At 31.8% G+C, this 18,589-nt stretch overlaps 1 protein-coding gene across 1 annotated transcript in view; it reads right to left on the minus strand.

The window, feature by feature from the left end:
- FANCL (FA complementation group L) overlaps positions 1-18,589 on the minus strand; it is a 71,473-nt gene that overhangs the window by 10,994 nt on the left and 41,890 nt on the right. Inside the window, exons 6-7 of the mRNA XM_063077876.1 lie at positions 15,445-15,541; positions 11,898-11,966 (exon numbers count right to left, since the gene is read on the minus strand). Of these exons, the coding sequence (XP_062933946.1) occupies positions 11,898-11,966; positions 15,445-15,541 (166 nt within the window). The remainder of the gene's footprint in view (positions 1-11,897; positions 11,967-15,444; positions 15,542-18,589) is intronic.

Genomic DNA, 18,589 nt, shown 5'->3' on the forward strand with positions numbered 1-18,589 from the left:
TTTTTATGAAAATGTTATATTCTTCTTTGTACTTTTCCATATTTCTTATAGCAACATATATTATTTTATAATCATAAAAAACTATATATTAAAAATAGAAATAAATGGTCTGTTAGCTATCCTTTCATTTCATGATGTACACAGTATAGAGAAAAATATATAAAAGTTAATTCAATGAAACGAATATTTCAACCATGTGCCAGGACTATGACTTTGTATCTCTGATACAAAGATAAAAGCACCCAGTTTGCAAAGAAGTCACAGCTCTAATCTTGATGGTAGTGAGGTATTTGATCTTAACCAAGACATACTCAGCCTCTCTAAGCTTTAACATTGTATCTATAAATGTGGGTGTGCAGTGGATAACTTCTAAGGTGACTTCCAGCTCTAAAAGTCAAGAATTCTAAATATAACTGTTTGAAAATCCATAAAGTGGGTAATGCTTTCCATTTAAAAGTACCTACATTCCCATTCAAGATGCCAATTTTAATAACGTACTCCCAGTTATTTCCAATTCTTGTTTATAAACCAATTTTAACAAATTTTATATATAAATATATATCAATTAAATATAATGTATATTCAAATAATTTAATGTATAATAATCATTTCCTCTTTGATCAAAAGTACATTCATGTCATAATCAAAGAACTTTTATATGAGAATCCAAATATTCAGATTATGTTATATTGTATACCCTCATGTAACTAAGGGAAGACTTAAAAATGTATTATACAACTACTGTTGTTTTCTAAAATATAGGGGGAAAATTGTAATATTCAAAAAAACTGAGTTTTTGGAATAGGTTTGGAACCACAAATTCCTAGCAGAGATAACAAAGCAATTACACATCTTAGTGTAGATCTACAAATCTTCTTAGGTGAAGATCTACAAATTACAGCCAGAACATTACAACTGGTGAATTCACTAATCAAAAGAAAATGCCATCATTTTTTGCACATACATACAATAATATGATTAAAAGAAATGAAACAGAGGAACAAAGATACAAGACAAAAAAAACGGAGAAGCTTATTGTGTACCAAATTTCCATGTGCAATTAGATCTATGTCTCAATTTTCTATTCTGTTCCATTGGTTTCTCTAGTCATATGCCAATACCACACTATTTTTAATTATAGACGCTTTATTACATATGTAAGCTAGTCCCTTGGACTCCCCACATTGTTTCTTTTTTTTTTTAGGGTTTTTTTTTTTTCCCGGCTATTGTTGCTTGCTCTTCCAAATGAACCTTGTAATAAACTTGCTTTGTGCCAGAAAAGTAAAAAAAAAAAAAAAAAAAAATTGGAAAAGGAAAATAAGAGAAATTAGCAGCAGAAACAAACAAGCCAATCTATAAACATAAAATATGGTTGAGAAAAAAAAGTGTCTGCAGGGGGAGGAGGCGGGACAGAGAAAATCATAAAAAAGCTAGAAAATGTCAAACAAGGTGAGAATAAATGACAGCTAAGCACCTTCCATTTCACCCTTCCTCAAAAGGTTTGCAGCAAAGGTCCATGTTAAGGCATACCAACCATAACAGATTTTTTTTATCTGTCTGTCTACTTTAATGCAGGCTAGGGCTATAGCAGAAAAAAGAGGCACACACTAAACAAGAGAAACTGGAAAACTACCTCCAGACATTACATGCACAGGGATCACAAGAGCAAAGTTTACGGTGAAGATACTCGCTTACATGGAATCCAATCTTCCTATATAGAGCAAAGATCAGAATTAAAAAAAAAAAAAAAAAAAGTTTTAATCTTAAAGGAAAAATAGACATCATATGATTTGAAAAGAGCAGGCATAAAGATGTTAAGAGATCAATCCAATATCAGGTTCACCTAAGGCACTTAATGAAATTCTCTACACCTAAATCAGAATACCTGGACTGTTCTGTATAGGAACAAGAGAGAGAGTGAGAGAGATAGAAAGAAAAGAGCAAGAGAGAGAGTGAGAGAGAGAGAGAGTGAGAGAGTGAGAGAGAGAGAGAGTGAGAGAGCGAGAGTGAGAGCGAGTGAGAGCGAGAGAGAGCGAAAGTGAGAGCGAGAGTGAGAGTGAGAATGTGAGAGAGCGAGAGAGCGCGAGAGCAAGAGAGCGAGAGAGCAACGTGGCTAAGTGTGTTAGTCCATTTTTGTTTTACCGTAACAGTATACCTGAACCTGGGTCATTTATAAAGAAAAGAGGTTTATTTGGCTCATCTGGGACAGGTGCATCTGGAGTGGGCCTCAGGCTGCTTCTACTCATGGCAGAAAACGGCAGGGCAGCCAGTGGGTGCAAGTAGATCACAAGGCGAGATGAAGCGAGAGAGGGAAAGGAGGTGCCAGCGTCCTTTAAACAACCACCTAATGCAGGAACTAATAGAGGGAGAACTCACTATTACCTCCTACCCCCAGGGAGAGCATTAACTTATTCATGAGGAATCCGTGCCTAGCTAACAATCCAAACAGCTCCCAACACTGCCTGCCACAGAGGGGATCAGATTTCCACATGGGCTTTGGGGGAACATCATGTCCAAACTATCTCACTAAGTAAAAAGTGGTGCAAAGAAAGTGAAGTAGGGAGCAAGAATTACCTGGTTCCTACTCAAGAAGGAATCAGGCAACTAACATAAATTCAATTTTTAGGAGTTAAGTAAGTATACTTTGAAAACTTTTTCCACATGAAATCAATTTATACAGTTTTAATGGTAATAAAAGTGTTATCCTTGAAGTACCCAGAATGTATGTCTACATAACACTCTGCCCATTTGGGGTTTTCTTAAAAAGCTCAAGCTTTTGAGAGTTCTTTATATATGCTGAATACAAGTGCATTATCAGCTATGTGATTTGCAAATATTTGCTCCTAGTCTGTAGCTTGTCTCTTTGTTTTTTTAAAGTATCTTTCAAAACAGAAATTTTTACTTTTGATGAAGTCCAATGTATGAATATCTTCTTTTACAGATCTTGCATTTGGTGTTATATTAAGAAATCTCTGCCTAAAGTCACAACTGTTTTCTTCTGTGTTTCTTCTAGATTTTTTATAGTTTTAGGTTTTACATCAAGTTTATGATCCATTATAAGTTAATTTTTTCATATTGATCAAAGTTTTGGGGTTTTCTGCAAACAGCTATCCAATTGTCTCAGCACTGTTTGTTGAAAAGACTGTCCTTCCAGTAAATTGCCTTTGCACCTTTGTTGAAAACAGTTGTCTGTATATGTATGGGTCTATTTCTGAATTTTCTATTTCCAGTGATCTATTTGTCTACCTTTAATGGCAATACCACATTATCTTGAAATAAGGTGGTGTTAGTTCTCCAACTTCGCTATTTCAGAATTATTTTGACTACTCTTGGTCCTTGCATTTCCATATGAGCTTTATGATTATTTTATCAATTTCCAAAAAAGAAATCTGTGAGGATTTTGATTAGAATTGCATTGAATCTAAAGATCAGTGTGGAGAGAACTGATCAATTTATAAGAGAATCTTAACAATATTCCATCTCCCAACCCATGAATATAGTGTATTTCTCCATTAATTTAGTCATTTAGGCAAAATAAATGCAGACACTTCAACGAAGAAGATAAATGGATGACAAATAAGAACATGAAAAGATGCTCAACATCACTGGTCATTAAGTAAATGCAAATTAAACTCACAATGAGATACCATTAAACACCTATTACCATGGCTAAAATGAAAAAGACTGACCATACCAAACATAAGGGAGGATGCAGCTGAACAAGAAGTCTCAAACAGTGTTAGGAATGTAAAACAGCACGTATTTTGAAAAATACTTTGGCAGTCTCTTAAAAATTTAAAGATACACCTCCTATATGGTCCAGCCATTCCATGCCTAAGCATATGCCCAAGAAAAATGAAAGCATATGTTTATATAATGACATCCACGTAATATTCACAGCAGCTTTATTTGTAATAACCAAATCCTGAAAACAACAAGAGTGCCCATCAACAGGTGAATGGACAATATGTGGTACATTCATAAGAACTCAGCAATAAAAATATGAACTACATTACATGCTACAACATGGATGAACCCCAAAGTAATCATGCTGAAGAAAGAAGCCTGACACAGAAAAATACATAGAGTTATACAAGATTCTAGAAAAGGCAAACAAATCCAGAGTGACAGAAAGCAGATCAGTACTTGCCTGGGGACCAAGGGGAGGGGCAGCAGGACAGGAAGGAGGAACTACAAAGGGAAAGGAGGCAACCTGGGTGTGATGAAAATGTTTATAATTTTGATTGTAGAGATAATTTCATGGGTGGAAATATTTGTCAAAACTCACCAAATTGTACACTTTAAATATGTTCAGTTTACCATATGTTAATTATACCTCAGTAAAGCTGTTTTTTAAAAAAAAGACTCACTCTGATTTCTGGACAGTATGGACCTATATAGCAGTAGCTTCTTTGCAATAGTTTTCTCAACAATCAGGAACTTAAAAAAAAAAATCACAAAATAGAGCCATTCCTTACAGAAAGGACAAAGAAAGCAGAAGAGTAACAGTTCATACACCTACCACTTAGAGAATGAAATTTTATCACTTTTACATGTGTATATATAGATAAATAAAATGTGTATATATTGGAGAAGGAAGAAGGAAAGATATATATGGGAACTAAGATGTTAGCTATTCCCTCATAAGTGTTATTAAATTATGTTAAACTAGGAAAGTACTTAAGTAGAAAAGTGTGAATACTGCCAATCTCAAAATGTAATGCTTATTATCTTTAAAAGCATTTTGTTACTTTTATAATACCTGAAGTGAAGTAATAATGTCAGTCACTTAACCAGATCTTAAAGTATAATATCTTCATCTTAAGTACTATTATTTCCAGTATTTTAATAATTTTCACACTATCCCAGAATGTGATCTTTTGTGCTCTGATGACACTTAAATTAATAGTATAATTTTCTGGTACTTGCAACAGTTGCTTTCCATTCTGATTTTTTTATACTTCCCTTTAATACTTGCAGATAAATCCTGTAATCATTTTTATCTTTATCTTTGGGAGATTCAAAAGATTTCAATAGAATAAGGAAATATTAAAAGATTAAACTTTTTAAGAATCTAATTTTAATTTTAATTGCAATATTTCCAATCAGGTATTTTTAAAAAGGTGATAAATCTTCTAAATATTCAGTTCATTTGATCTAATTTGCATGCTTCATTAATGTTCAACTCTTTCTATAGGTATCTATAACTGAATCTATTTAATCAAATGCTATTCTCTGTCAAGAAATCCATAAACAACTTATCTCTTTTAAATTATTTGAACTACAAATGACCACTGATCACTTAAAATATTCTCTATTTTTAATTCATGTAAGAGGGTATCTGCCCACAGGGCCAAATGAAACAGTCACCTCATGTGTAGCCATCACATAATGACTGTAGCAATTCCACGTCAAAAAAAGAAAAAAAGAAAAAAGAAAAGTCTGTCAAGTACATGCTGAAAATAAATAGGCACTTTCAATCTTGTCCTTGTTTATCCCATATTGTAGAATATTAAAATATAAAAATAAAAATTCAGCCAATTAGTAAAAAACAAACCAGTCTAGATTTTTGTTCCAGTTAGGTTTTACATATAGAGAGATACTAACTCATTTGTTGTTATGTAGATATGTACTTGAGTATATATATACAAATGTCCAATATAATGTAAATGTATATGTAGAGATGATATTTCTTTGTCCATATTAGCTCTCACTATTTTAAGAGCTCACTAATTCACAAACTACACTGACGCCCTAAGTCACTATGTACATTTGTACAGCATTTTACAATTCAAAAGGATTTCCATATGCAATATCTCAATTTACTTTCACATGCAATCTATGATGCAAATATTATTTCTCCCTTTACATACATAAAGTTAAATGATTTACACAAGGTCAAGCACTAGCAAGGATGGAGCAAGGATCTGACCCAGATTTTAGACTCTGTGTTCTCTTTTTACTGTGCTACAGTGGCCCAGCAGAATAAACTATGATGCCTACCATGAAGGTCTATAATAAAGTCAGATACATTAACATCAGCCAGTAAATCACTTCATGTACCTTAAGGTGGTACTGAAGGCATTTGATAGACAACCTGCTCCACACAACTAGTCTCTTTGGGTCTTTAAATTCATGGAAGAGTTTCACCATTCCACAGAAGCATCATGTGGTCACAAAGCACAGATCTCAAATCTTCTACAAAGCTTAAACCAACTTTGATAATCTTAGAAATAAATTGAAATTATAGTGATATAATATTTTCTTCCTTAATCTGGCAAGTAACTGTCTGAGATTCAACAGCAAACTCCTCATTATCTATAATTAAAAACTGTTAGATAATGCCTAAAACAAATAAAAGTAGTTTAAAGACAAGAGCATGTTGATAACATCACTTAAAAAGATCAGCTAACAGTTCAAGTGGTTGACCCTGAGAAATAGGTGAGAAGGCTAGAAAATGCTGCTTTGTCTAAAAAGAAGAAAAAAGACACCTTGTAAACCTAACTCTTTAAACTATGTTCATGTACGACTTTGATAAAAGTAAAAACTTTTTAAGAAAATCAATAGCTTGCTCACATTGCGATGATAAATAAATAATAAAAAAGACTGCATTCACAATAGCAACAAAAAATTTTAAATATGTAGGAATAAATTCAACAAAAATATGTAACATACATAGCATTGCTACTTTACTGAAGGACCTAAGTAAATGTGAAGGTAACATATTTCTAGACTGTAAACATATATATCCTTGACGGATAAATGTAAACCCAGTTATAACTAAAACCCAAGTGATTCTAAGGATTATTTGGAATAATAAATCCACAGTATTATCAATGTTTTAAAAATAATATTTAAGTGACAAGCACAGTTTCAAAACTATTATCCAGTGAAATCCCAATTCTAAATAAAGGCATTACACGTGACTTTATGTTTTCTTAATTTTGCTTGCTTGTATTCCCCCTCTTTTTTTTCTTTTTTGGAATCCATGCAGGGTAATTTTTAAATACATAAGTTATTGAGAAAGAAAAAAAAGAGAGGAGACTAATAGATGACTGAGTCCAACAGGTCACATGGCTTCTTCACTGATGCTTTTTCTACCATAATCTCAATAATGGATTTTCTTTGTTTTGATCCCTTTGATGTCTTTTTATTCACTCCACTGTGGCAACAATAAGATTGCCAAGAAGGCAAAAGCATATGTAATTAACCAATTTGGGAGTGGAAAAAAATCCAGTAGTGTAAGATTTCCAACAAAGACAGCAAAGAAAAATATGGAAAGAATGAAAATCCAGTTGGTCAAAAGAACGTCTACAGAATCTTTAGAGTGGATAAATGAGGTTTTTCGACCCCTGATATTGATTGTTCTAAACCAAATTTATTTTTCTTAACATATCTTTAAAAGAGAGAAAGTTCATTATTTCCATATATGTATGAAATGAGGCAAGGGTAGTCATGTGACTCATTTGAAATTACACAATTAAGTCAATGGTGAACTGTAAACAGAACCTAAGATACCCAACTGCTAGTCTGTTGTTCTAATGGATCATGCTCCCTGCTATGTAATAGGACTGTTTCCTTTAATTACAAATTCTTCATTCACCATCAGATTATCAGCCAGAGGCTTTATCATTAGTTCTGCTCTTGCATTCATGGAATTATTCCAAGAATATCATATTTCCATGATAAAAAATATACAGACCACTGCTTATTGTATCATATCAAATCTGAAAATTCGAAATGCCCATGGCAAGGATACTTCACCAAGCCTGCATCTCATGGCGTGTTTACAGGTAGAATTGCAATTTGAACATCTGTTTTTGCTTGGTCAGTGACCTAGACAAAATGAATTTCGTTTTAATATAATCATAATATCAGTGCACTTACTAGGACATTAGGACTGACATTAGCACATCCTATAGTCTCATTAGTCAACAACATTCACATATATGACCTGAATGTAAAACTCTAAAAGCTAGCACATTGTTAGATATATTTTAGAGGATGTGTGATGTTAGGAAGTAGAATGAGATAAAAATCATAAGATGTCCTTACATTCTATGCTAAAATCTATAAAAGAAAATGCACTGGGTAAACAAATATCTGAAAAGAGATGTTCAGACACTTGTCTTTGAGAAGCACTTTGTGTTTCTTTGGCACATATCACAGTAGCAATAGTAGCAGCAGCCTTGCCCTTGGTGCTGATTTCTTACTACTCTAAATGTCTCCTCTGAGCCAGAATACACTGGCTGTTGCTGATCATGCTGTGAGACACCTGCACTGGCTACTAGGCTTGTCATGACGCACAAAACCCTACCATCTTCAGCTTGACATTGTGCAAGTTATAATTATTCATCCAAATGAATATGTCAGAGCAGCAGCAGCAGACCTCTCATCAGAGCAAAAGAAAAATACATCAAAACATTATCAACCCAGCAGGAAGACAGGGACCATAAGGAAAATTACCCATTTTTAATATGGATGCCACAAAGCCCTGTCTATTATATTACAAAAAGAAAGGAAAATAAAGATCTTCCAAGTTTAAAGTCCAGAAACACTAAATCCAAAGAGGAAATCTACAAAAGCAGACAGGATTTTAAAAATCAATTATCTGAAACCTATTTACAGTCTCTTAAATATAACTTTGCTATTAGACCTTAACAGTAACATTTATGTTGCTTAAGAATCACAACTGTTTAAAAAATTTTAAACAAACAAGAAACCTCCCACAAGTAGAATTGTTTCCAGTGAGTCAGTAAAAAAAGATCATATGTATATACACAAGGAAGCTTCAAATTGCTTCTTACTTTCAAAACAAATATTACCAACACTTATCATGTCTGAAAGAGTTCATACTGCTGGTACCATCACCAAAATCCTTAAGATGCACAGCTAAACTCTTACAGGTAAATAATATTTTTTGAAAATACATTTTTTACAAAATACATTTTGTAAAAACAAAAAACTGTGAAATAACCCCCAGGTCCTCACAACTAAGACATACCCAAATCGTATAAGCATATGTATCATAGGCAAGTATCAATACAAATTGCTATCTCATACTTAAATAAATATGAAAAATATATAACTTTTATATAAAACTATAGGAGAATATCTTTTCAAAAAAGATATGGACACATATATGAGACACAAAGAAGAGACTGATAAATATGACAACATTGAAAGTTACACTACTGTATGACTAACATATAAAGTTAAAAGACATGCTATAAGGAATGCCTATAATAAGAGAAAAAACATTTCAAGTAGGCAAAGACTATAAACACAATTATAATCATTATCAATTCTTGATAAGAACTAAGATCAGAATAAAACACGAAAAGGATTTGGGAAAGTAAGAATTATTATGCATTGCTGAGTGGGAGTATAAACTTAAACAAACAATATGGAAAGGCAATTTGGTAATATTTAGTTAACCTCAAAGAGTTAGATTCTCTACAATCCAGTATTTTCACTTCTAGGAATAACCCACACTAAAAGTCTCATACAGTGTAAAAGGAAATATGTAAAGGTATTATTCACTGCAGGGCTGATGGTAAGAAACCATGAACAACTTTATCAGTAGGGCAATGGATAAATTAACTGGTTGATTGACATAATAGAGTAATATAAAACATTTAAAATAAATCTATCAGACACATACATCATGGATAAATTACAGAAATATTATGAAAAAAAGCCAAACTGCAAATATGGTATTAAAAATATAGAAAAAAAATATGTGTTGATAGCATATACACCAATTTCAGAAAAACAGTTACTTTTTTAGAAAGGGAGAGAAGCAAAAACAGAAAAAGAGGAACAGAAAAGGGAGTAGGGGTCTTAGTCATTCCTAAAACATTTTATTTCTGAGAGAGAGAGAGAGAGATCTGAAACAAATGTGACAAAATAACATCTGTCAAATTTGAGTTGTGCTTAAGAAAGTATCTTAATTTCTAGCTGTACTTTGCTAAGAATTTCAGCATATTCTATAATTTAAGAAAATAATTTATCACATTCCAGTTACTACTAATTAATTGTTTTCTTGGATCGATTACAAAACAGAAACTTGCATGACCCAATTAAATCTTAAAATTGAGTATGAATTAATATTATAAATACTTATCTCATGCTTTTTTTAAGTACAAGGCCCTGAGCTGGTGTTAAGTAGAGATACAAAATTTAAAAGAAATTGCTCTCAAAGACTTTTCAGTCTAGTAGAGAGACACACACTAATTTTGTTAAACGGCAAAATAAAGTAAGTGCTAAACAATCTTTCTGCGGAAAGGCAAACTTTTTAATAGATTAAAGTCTGGGGAAAACTTGTATGATTATCTGCATAACTGAGCACCACATATTGCACACAGGGATTGATATTCAACACAGTAATATGTACAATCAATTATGTTTCGAGAAAAAAATAATAATAAAATAAAAATGTAAACCCCAAAAATAATACTAAAAAACTTATCAACAATATATATTCTTCAACTTTGGAATTGTGATCAATATTAAAGTATAATTTAGAGATAACATCTAGAAAGAGTAATACAATCCAGATATAATATTTTCTCATGATCTCACTTTTTAAAAACAAGATACAGCTTCCAGAGCCAATTAGAAAATATATATTTAAAAAAACAAGAAGACTATACAAGTTATATATAATTCTAATTCTTTAGGGGAAAAAAACCACAGTATTTCTTGTATACTTATAACATATATCAAAATACCAAAAGCAAATCACAGGTTTCTCCTCTGATATTTTGCTGTGTTTTCTTGATTTCCATTGGGTGGAGCAGAACATTTTGTTTTTAAAAAAGAACATGAGAAAAATAATTTTTCAATAAATATGTATGAAAAAATGACATCTGGACTTTCACAAAACTATTTACATCTTGTTAGGTTTTTTAAAACTAATTTCATATATAATTACTCTTACTCTTATGTATTTATAATTTAAAATATAGGCATATATTTTTACTTGAACCTAACCAAAATCTCATAACAAAAATATGGGTAGCCTCCATTTAAAGAATATTTGTAAAATGTCACTAGGAATTTTTTTTCTCTTTGCCTAAGAATAGAAATGTTCTCTCCATTTTGCTATCAACTGCCACAATTTACTTGGTGAAAGTAAATAGCCCCATCATCATCAGACTGTTCTTTGAACTTAACTAACCACATTCTGCCACATCCTTAAAAACCACACACACACAATGATACTATTAATAATCATGAGCTATATCCATATAATCTTACAGTTTACAACACTCTTCTAAAAACATTATCTGTTAGATATTATCAGTGCACTGAGAAATTAAATTGACAGAGCAAGAGAAAGAATCTTCTATATTCCTTACTCAGAGTATGTGTTCTAAAGCATGTAAAAAAGAATACAGTCTAAGTTCAAGGATGAACTAGGGACAAACACTTTAAAACAATAACAACTCAGTAGAAATGGCAGGATTTATATTTTCATCATAATGCATTCTCCTCAAAAAAAAAAAAAGATTCTGTGATATGTCACCAATGATAAAGTTTTAGCAGTATGAAAAATTTCACCCAATTTTCCACTTACTGCTCATTGCTTTCTAAAGAGTTCCTCGGAAATTAAATTTAAAAAAAAAAAATGTCTGCAATAGAGTTTCTGCATGATTGCTTAAAATGAAGCACAAAGATCTGGAGGCTATTTGGGTGGGTGGGGCTGTGTGTGTGTATGAAAAAGAAAATGGAAATTAACTATTAGGAAATATAAAAGAAGTATTATAGAAGGCCTGTTTATAAATAAATGATTACAGAAAACTAAAAAAAAAAATTATAACATTATTACTATATTGGCCACTTGACTAAAAAGAATCTACTTTTTAATTACTTAAAATAAATTAAGAATTTACCTGCGGTGTCCAGGAAACAGAAAACGGAACAGGAAAATCCACAAAACAATCTGGTGATTCTGCAGGGTACTAAGAAAAAGCATAAAATTAGGTCATTTCTGCTTTTGTATGACAATTTCATGTGAGGCATTTTAGAAAAACAACATTATTATAGCTGCAACTGTAGTATATATAAATATTCTGATTCTACTATTATACTGATGTCAAGCGCTGATTAATAGTCAACCTATGCTCAGGAGATACAAGGTTTGGTGATTTGGGGGTGGCCAAAGCAGTCAGCATTGAATGTTGAGTAAAGAGTAACGAATTTAAGTTATTGTCAGGTCAGCTGCTAATGTGACCTGAGGGGTGAACCAAACTGGATCTCAGTTTATCTTCAAAATGAGAGATCAAACTAGTTGGCACTTATTTTCTTTTCAGTCTATAATTTAATCTCAAACAGTTTCACAGTCACCATCTAAATAGGCAGACACTTTCTGTTAAAAGAATCAAGAAATGCACAAAAATGAACACACATAACTATCAATTAAAAAATGATTCCCCATACCAAAGCAATTACTTTAAGCAAGAAGGTAAATTAAAAAAAAAAAACAATAAAATGTCTTCTGGCTTTTTAAGGAAAAATAAAAGTAATAAATTTAAGCAAGAAAAACATTCCAAGGTTGGTAAATAGAAAATTAATTCTTCAGCTTGTTATATAAAAAGTGATAGTCATGAGAACAAATCAGGTTTAAAAGTTAACAAAGACAAAAGACAGTTTTTCTTAAAATCAATTTTCTTATTCATGATAAGTCTAAAATTCAATTCTGGGTCCTCAAAGTCACATGAAATTAAAAATACTAATTTATTTCGATTAAAAACTACATTTACTGGAAAAAAATACTTTTAGGAAAATTTTCATTTGACAAAATGGTTCAAATAAGTTTTAGACTCACTTTTTTCAGTCTATTTTTCTTCCGTACGTCGCTGGGTAATCAAATGGGGCAAAATATCACTATAGTATTTAACAAATAGCCCATTTGAAGTCAATGTTTTCAAAAGAATTAACATTTAGCTACACTGATGGTTGGCTAAAAAAAAACTGTCAAAGAACACTCTGATTAACAGTGTCTAGCTACTAGAACTGATAACTCGAAGGCAAATATATAGGAAACCATATAAAAATATTACAATACTCTAATCCTAAAAAAAAAGAAATTAAAAAAAAATTGTTAAACTCTGATGTAGCAGTCTAGCCATTTTCAGAATAGTTTCTGAACCCCAATGTAGATGACTAAATACAATGTCACGAAATAATTTGATCAAAATTAAGATAGTTTTCAACTTTAAGTTGTGTGTGTGTTGTGTATATAAATAAAACCACTGGAAACTAATTGTCAACTTTTAGTTTAGAAGTCTAATTAACAAAAGCTCCACATACAGGAATATTAATTGAAAAATAAGTACAATACTGAATTACTTTTAAGTAAAACATAGTTCTCCAAATCTCACTTGAAGCAACTCAAATCCATAACTAAAAAAAAAAATACAACTACTACATAATATTAAGTATATATTTTTGTCATACACAATATTTTTTAGGTTGTATAGTATATTACTCAAAGAAAAATTTAACTAAATCTATTCTATTATTGGACTATCTAGGCAGTAAGGCTTAATCACAAGTGAATACATACAAATTGCAGCAGAGTGGCCAGCCTCTGATACACATCTGTAATTTGTTTTTCAAGTTATTCTGATTTTGACCAAAGGTGAGGAAGCCCTGGGGTACTTCTTTTGTAAAGAAAAGAACTCCATCCCATAGTTCAGGATCGATTGCAAGTATCACACAAAAATATACTTTTAAAACCACAAAATTTCCCCTATTATATTTCTTTTTGATTTGTATAATACTTAATAGGGAGTATCTAGTCAAAATTAGTATTGATTTCTTTGTGGGTTTTTGAAAATGGTAAGTGAAAGCAGCAGAATTGGGAGAGTATGTATTCCAGAATAAAAGTAAAACAAATGCATTTATTTTTTTACTATATATCAAAAAATATATAAAGAAAAGAAATAAAGGTTTGCATATTCACAAAAATAAGCCTTCTTTAACGTTTGTTAAAAAAAAAAAAAAAAAAAAGAAAGTCAGCTTTCCCCTTAAAACATAGTTTGGATTAAGGTTTTGCATTATGTTCTATTAGCATATAGTTATACCAGTAAAGAAGTAAATGTCATCAACCTGGATTAATAACACAATCCTGTAGGTGCAGTTAAAGGCAATGTAGTAAGTACTTACAGCATTATTTCCTCAGTAAGTAGAAGAACTTCTAAAAATGAGGATGTATTTAAAATCTTTATTTTTGGTTTTCACAGCAGCAACTTTTATAAATGTACAAAATATAAACAAATAGAGCTTTGAAGGAAATGACAGAATCCTTGCCGTTGGCAACCTATGACCTTTTGAAAGGAAGGATAAAGGCAGATTTCTCCCTGATCTTAAAAAAAGCACACCTTTAAAACTTAAAAGCAAAATAAAAATCTTTTCATTTTAATGACAATAACCATCGCACTCCTTTTACCAATAGTAAGACTTCTATGCCACTAATTTTTTTCTGACACTTATCACATATGGGTTTTAAAATTATACCTAAACATTCTGTATGTGAAAGAGTCATTTCTCAACCTATCTGATATAGAGCCACTATAAGATATGAACTTTTCTGTGTCACCCAGTACAGTTTTATATATTAATTTTCTTTTGTGGAAAGCTTAAATGCCAGACACATTTTTAAAAAGGACAAACACAATTGATCTTTTCATCATTACAATCTTTTGAAATAGAATTGATTGATGACTTCTAGGAACAATAAGAAAAAGTGGGATATACTAGTTTTCTTCAAATTCTAATGTTTCCCTGGTGATCACTAAGTAAATGATTAATATGCTGAACTTGCTGATTCTACTTATTTCTCAAAATTCACAATCTAGAACTTAAAAATAAAAATAAAACTGCCATGTTTTGTGACAATAAAAACTAGTGAATAGCTATAGACCACTAGCCTATAAGGTCTTGGCAAAGTTTTAGAATACGTTGTCAAAAAACTTCAGCCAAAACAAACAAACAAACAATAAGTAGTATGCATATATGTGTGTCTGTGTCAGGGGGTTGGGACGGGAACTGGGGGGAAATACAAAGGTAATGAAGGTAAACAACTTTGTCAACAGAACTAGTGTTCTTGGGATACTGGAAGCATCTACTCTTTTCTATAAAGATGTTACAAAAATAACATTATGGTACTTTGAGGCTGTGGAGTTTATTTGTAAAATTTCCTTATCATAAAGTCTATAATTGATCAAATTTGCATTAAAATAGTGAAATGAAGCTATATGCAAGCTTTTGTAAACCTGGTGAATAAATTCTTTTAGGCTTTCCAAAATCAATTTTGAAAAGTATCATAATATGCACTTCTAGAAGCAATTAGCACTTCTTTATACTGAAAACATTCGCAGAGTTCATCCCACAAAGTATTTCCTGACCACAGTAACAGTTTAATGAGGCACATACCTTTGCCTTCAACTTGAGAGTGATTAGATGCTCTCTACCAGAAGCATCTTCTGCTTTTAACTTGATGGTACTGAAGCAAGTATCCACATACACAAGTCTGGTGAGTAGAAGAGAATAAAAAATGATCACACTGGGGAGGGTTGGGGGGGAATGGAGTTGAAGATGATAGGATATGAAATGAAAGTACTTGCTATATCCCTATTAATCCATTACAAAAATTAATCAGAGGAATTTCTGCATGCCAGCCCTTTCTGCTGCTATAGATTTACTGCCGTTAATACACCAGCCTAGTGCTTAATGCAGTCATAGATCTCTAGATTATTTACAATGTGTGTCAAGGCTCATGCTGTGGTCAGTGAGCACTATGTTTCGGTTTTCCATCACTGGAACCTTTGGCACCCACAGCATGTTCCTGTCAGCCTCTACTTATGTACACATTAAACTTCATGTCAAACTCTTTGTTCCACTTCTATAGTTTTATATAGTATGAGACCGTTATGCTTCCTTTATTTTTCTCCTTGATGAACTTCTACTTTATTAGCAAAATGTTACTATACACAAATCTGGCTAATATTAGTTCATATACTCAAATTGATCCTCTAAGGAAAATGCTGTATAAGCACAGGTACAGCCTGGTCTCCTAACAATAAATTTTCTTTCTGTACAATATATAGCTTCTGACACTTAACCTAGGCATGTATTCAAGATGACTAATATTTTAAACATATAGCACAAGCACAACTGTTTTGGCTTTAAGTTGCTCTAAATGCATGAATTTTCTATATTAGAAACCAATATCCTTTTGAAATACATCATTCTGTAAAATACGGTCCCTTGAGTAGCATAAGCTACTGCCAAAAAGGTTCAAATTTAGCAGTATATTTACTAGTGAACTGGGCATGTGGATATTTTTTGACATTTTTACAATACTATTCTCTTGTAAAAATAAAAGGTAGTCTAAGAGTATCACACAGCTTATCAGCCAGACTGATGGTAAGATCCATTAGAGTTCAGAACTAACAACAGCCTCTTAACCTAGGAAAATTTAACATCACCATATGCCATTTAGCTGCTGATCGGGTATAATGGTAAAAATGGGCCAATTTCAAGAAACGCTGGGCAATAAATTGTGAACACTGTAATGAAAAATAGATCTAAATCTGAAGAAGATACACATCTTTAATAATAGAATAAAAAGTAAAACAAAACAATCTGTATCAACAGAAATTTTATCATAATCTGTAAGAAGTCTAGGGTCTTAGAAAACAAATGAAAGTAAAATTATTCTAGAAAAAATGTTTATTTACATAAAAAATATTAGTGACTATACAGACAGTTAATCTTTATTTTCTTTCAGTTGTGTCTGTAACATCTCAAACTCCCACCTCCAAAAAATTAGAACATAAGTCTTTATCACATGTTTTATCACATGACTATCATTCAGATACAGAGGTATCTGACTCTGAAAACTTCCACACTTCAGATTCAAGGTGTAGAGATAAGCTTATGCATTTATATCCTCTCTTCTCACTAAAATAAAATTATTTAAAAACACATTAAAGGAATTTTTAAAAGGTATAAACCCACAGTTACAAAAAGAACAAGCAATAGCATCAATTAAGGCAAATTTTCAATAGCTTTTATGAAAATGGAAAGTAGTTAAAAGAACAATGACTAACAATACATATTAGAAGAGAAAGAAACAGGGTTGCAGGGGGGAGACACCCGGCAAAAAGGCAGTCTATAGAATAGAGTATGACTGATGGACCAGCAAAAATTGTGGGAGTTTTTAAAAAAATACAAGAAACCAGAAAGAGAAAATTTTTAACTAAACTATAAACAATATAGCTGTGTTAAAAAATTGTAACTGCTCTACCATTAACTTTTCACTGAAAATTATTTATGTAGTCATAAAAAATTAAACTCTTTAACTAATTACAATTTTTAGAACCCAGCAATAGACAAAGCTAAAAGATTTAACTATAACTGTAGAAACTAAAGGAAATATATTTAAAAGGAAGAGATGACAAAAATTGGGAAGTAGAAAGGAGAAAGATATCAAGAGGGAAGATCAGGAACAATAAAGCCTGTAATTGCTAATTTGAGAGTCAAGAGATACCATGTTTAATTGAATGAATTTGAAAAGAGGTTAAGAAACATTAAAGCTAATAGAAAAATAATAAAGGAAGAAAAAAGGTGATAATATTAGCAAAATCCTTTTTTATTACAGTCATCAATACGTAATTCCTAAAATTGATAAATCAAACATACTGAATGTTAGGCATATTATTTAGAAGTATGGAAGTTGGAAAGATGAACATTTCAAAGTGTTTGTCTCAAAGAATAAGACTAGGGATAGGAAATGATGTGGTAAAAGGCTGTTTGTTTTCCATTATGAGCCCTAAATAGTTTATAAACAAGATGAATATATACACAGAGAGAGAGCGAACAAGAAGGGGTGGGGGGAAAATAAACAACAAATTCACCAACTAGTGCGTTCTGCACTTCACCTTGATGCTCATCATTGCAATGTTCAAAATCATTATTGAACATCTTATAGATAATAAATAAATAAGACAGAAATAAAAGCTTTAGTCTTGTTTGCAGTCACACAAACATAAGATTATCATCATTGCACTGTTTAAGACACAGAGGTAGTACATTATAGGAAAAAAAAAATAGCCATGAGGTTAACTTTGTTAAACTTCAAGTAATTCAAATAAAGTAGTGAAAAACATTTATAATTTCAGGTTCATCTCAGTATTGTCATTTAAAATCAAGAAACATTTTATCCATGGTGATTCCTGGCTACTTTGTTTAGGAGGTGAGGAGAAACCTTACTGTGATTATTAACATCTTGAGTACATGTGACCCAGACTGTCAATCCTCTAGTATTCATTCTCACCTTCTTCCTTTTGGTAATAGGATCTCTGGCCCCAACCCACCCTCGACTAAACCAAGTTTTAACGGGGTATAATCCATCCAGCTAGTGACCCTTCCTATCTGCCCTTGCAATGTGGTGCCGGCATATAACTAAATTTTGGACTGCAAGCAGAAGTGATATGTGCATCTTTTGGATCATTAATAACAAAACCATGCCTTCCCCTTTCTCCTCCTCGCATGCTCCCTTTCTGTAGACTAGAAC

Source organism: Cynocephalus volans, chromosome 14, assembly GCF_027409185.1.
Source record: "Cynocephalus volans isolate mCynVol1 chromosome 14, mCynVol1.pri, whole genome shotgun sequence".
Lineage (NCBI taxonomy): Eukaryota > Metazoa > Chordata > Mammalia > Dermoptera > Cynocephalidae > Cynocephalus > Cynocephalus volans.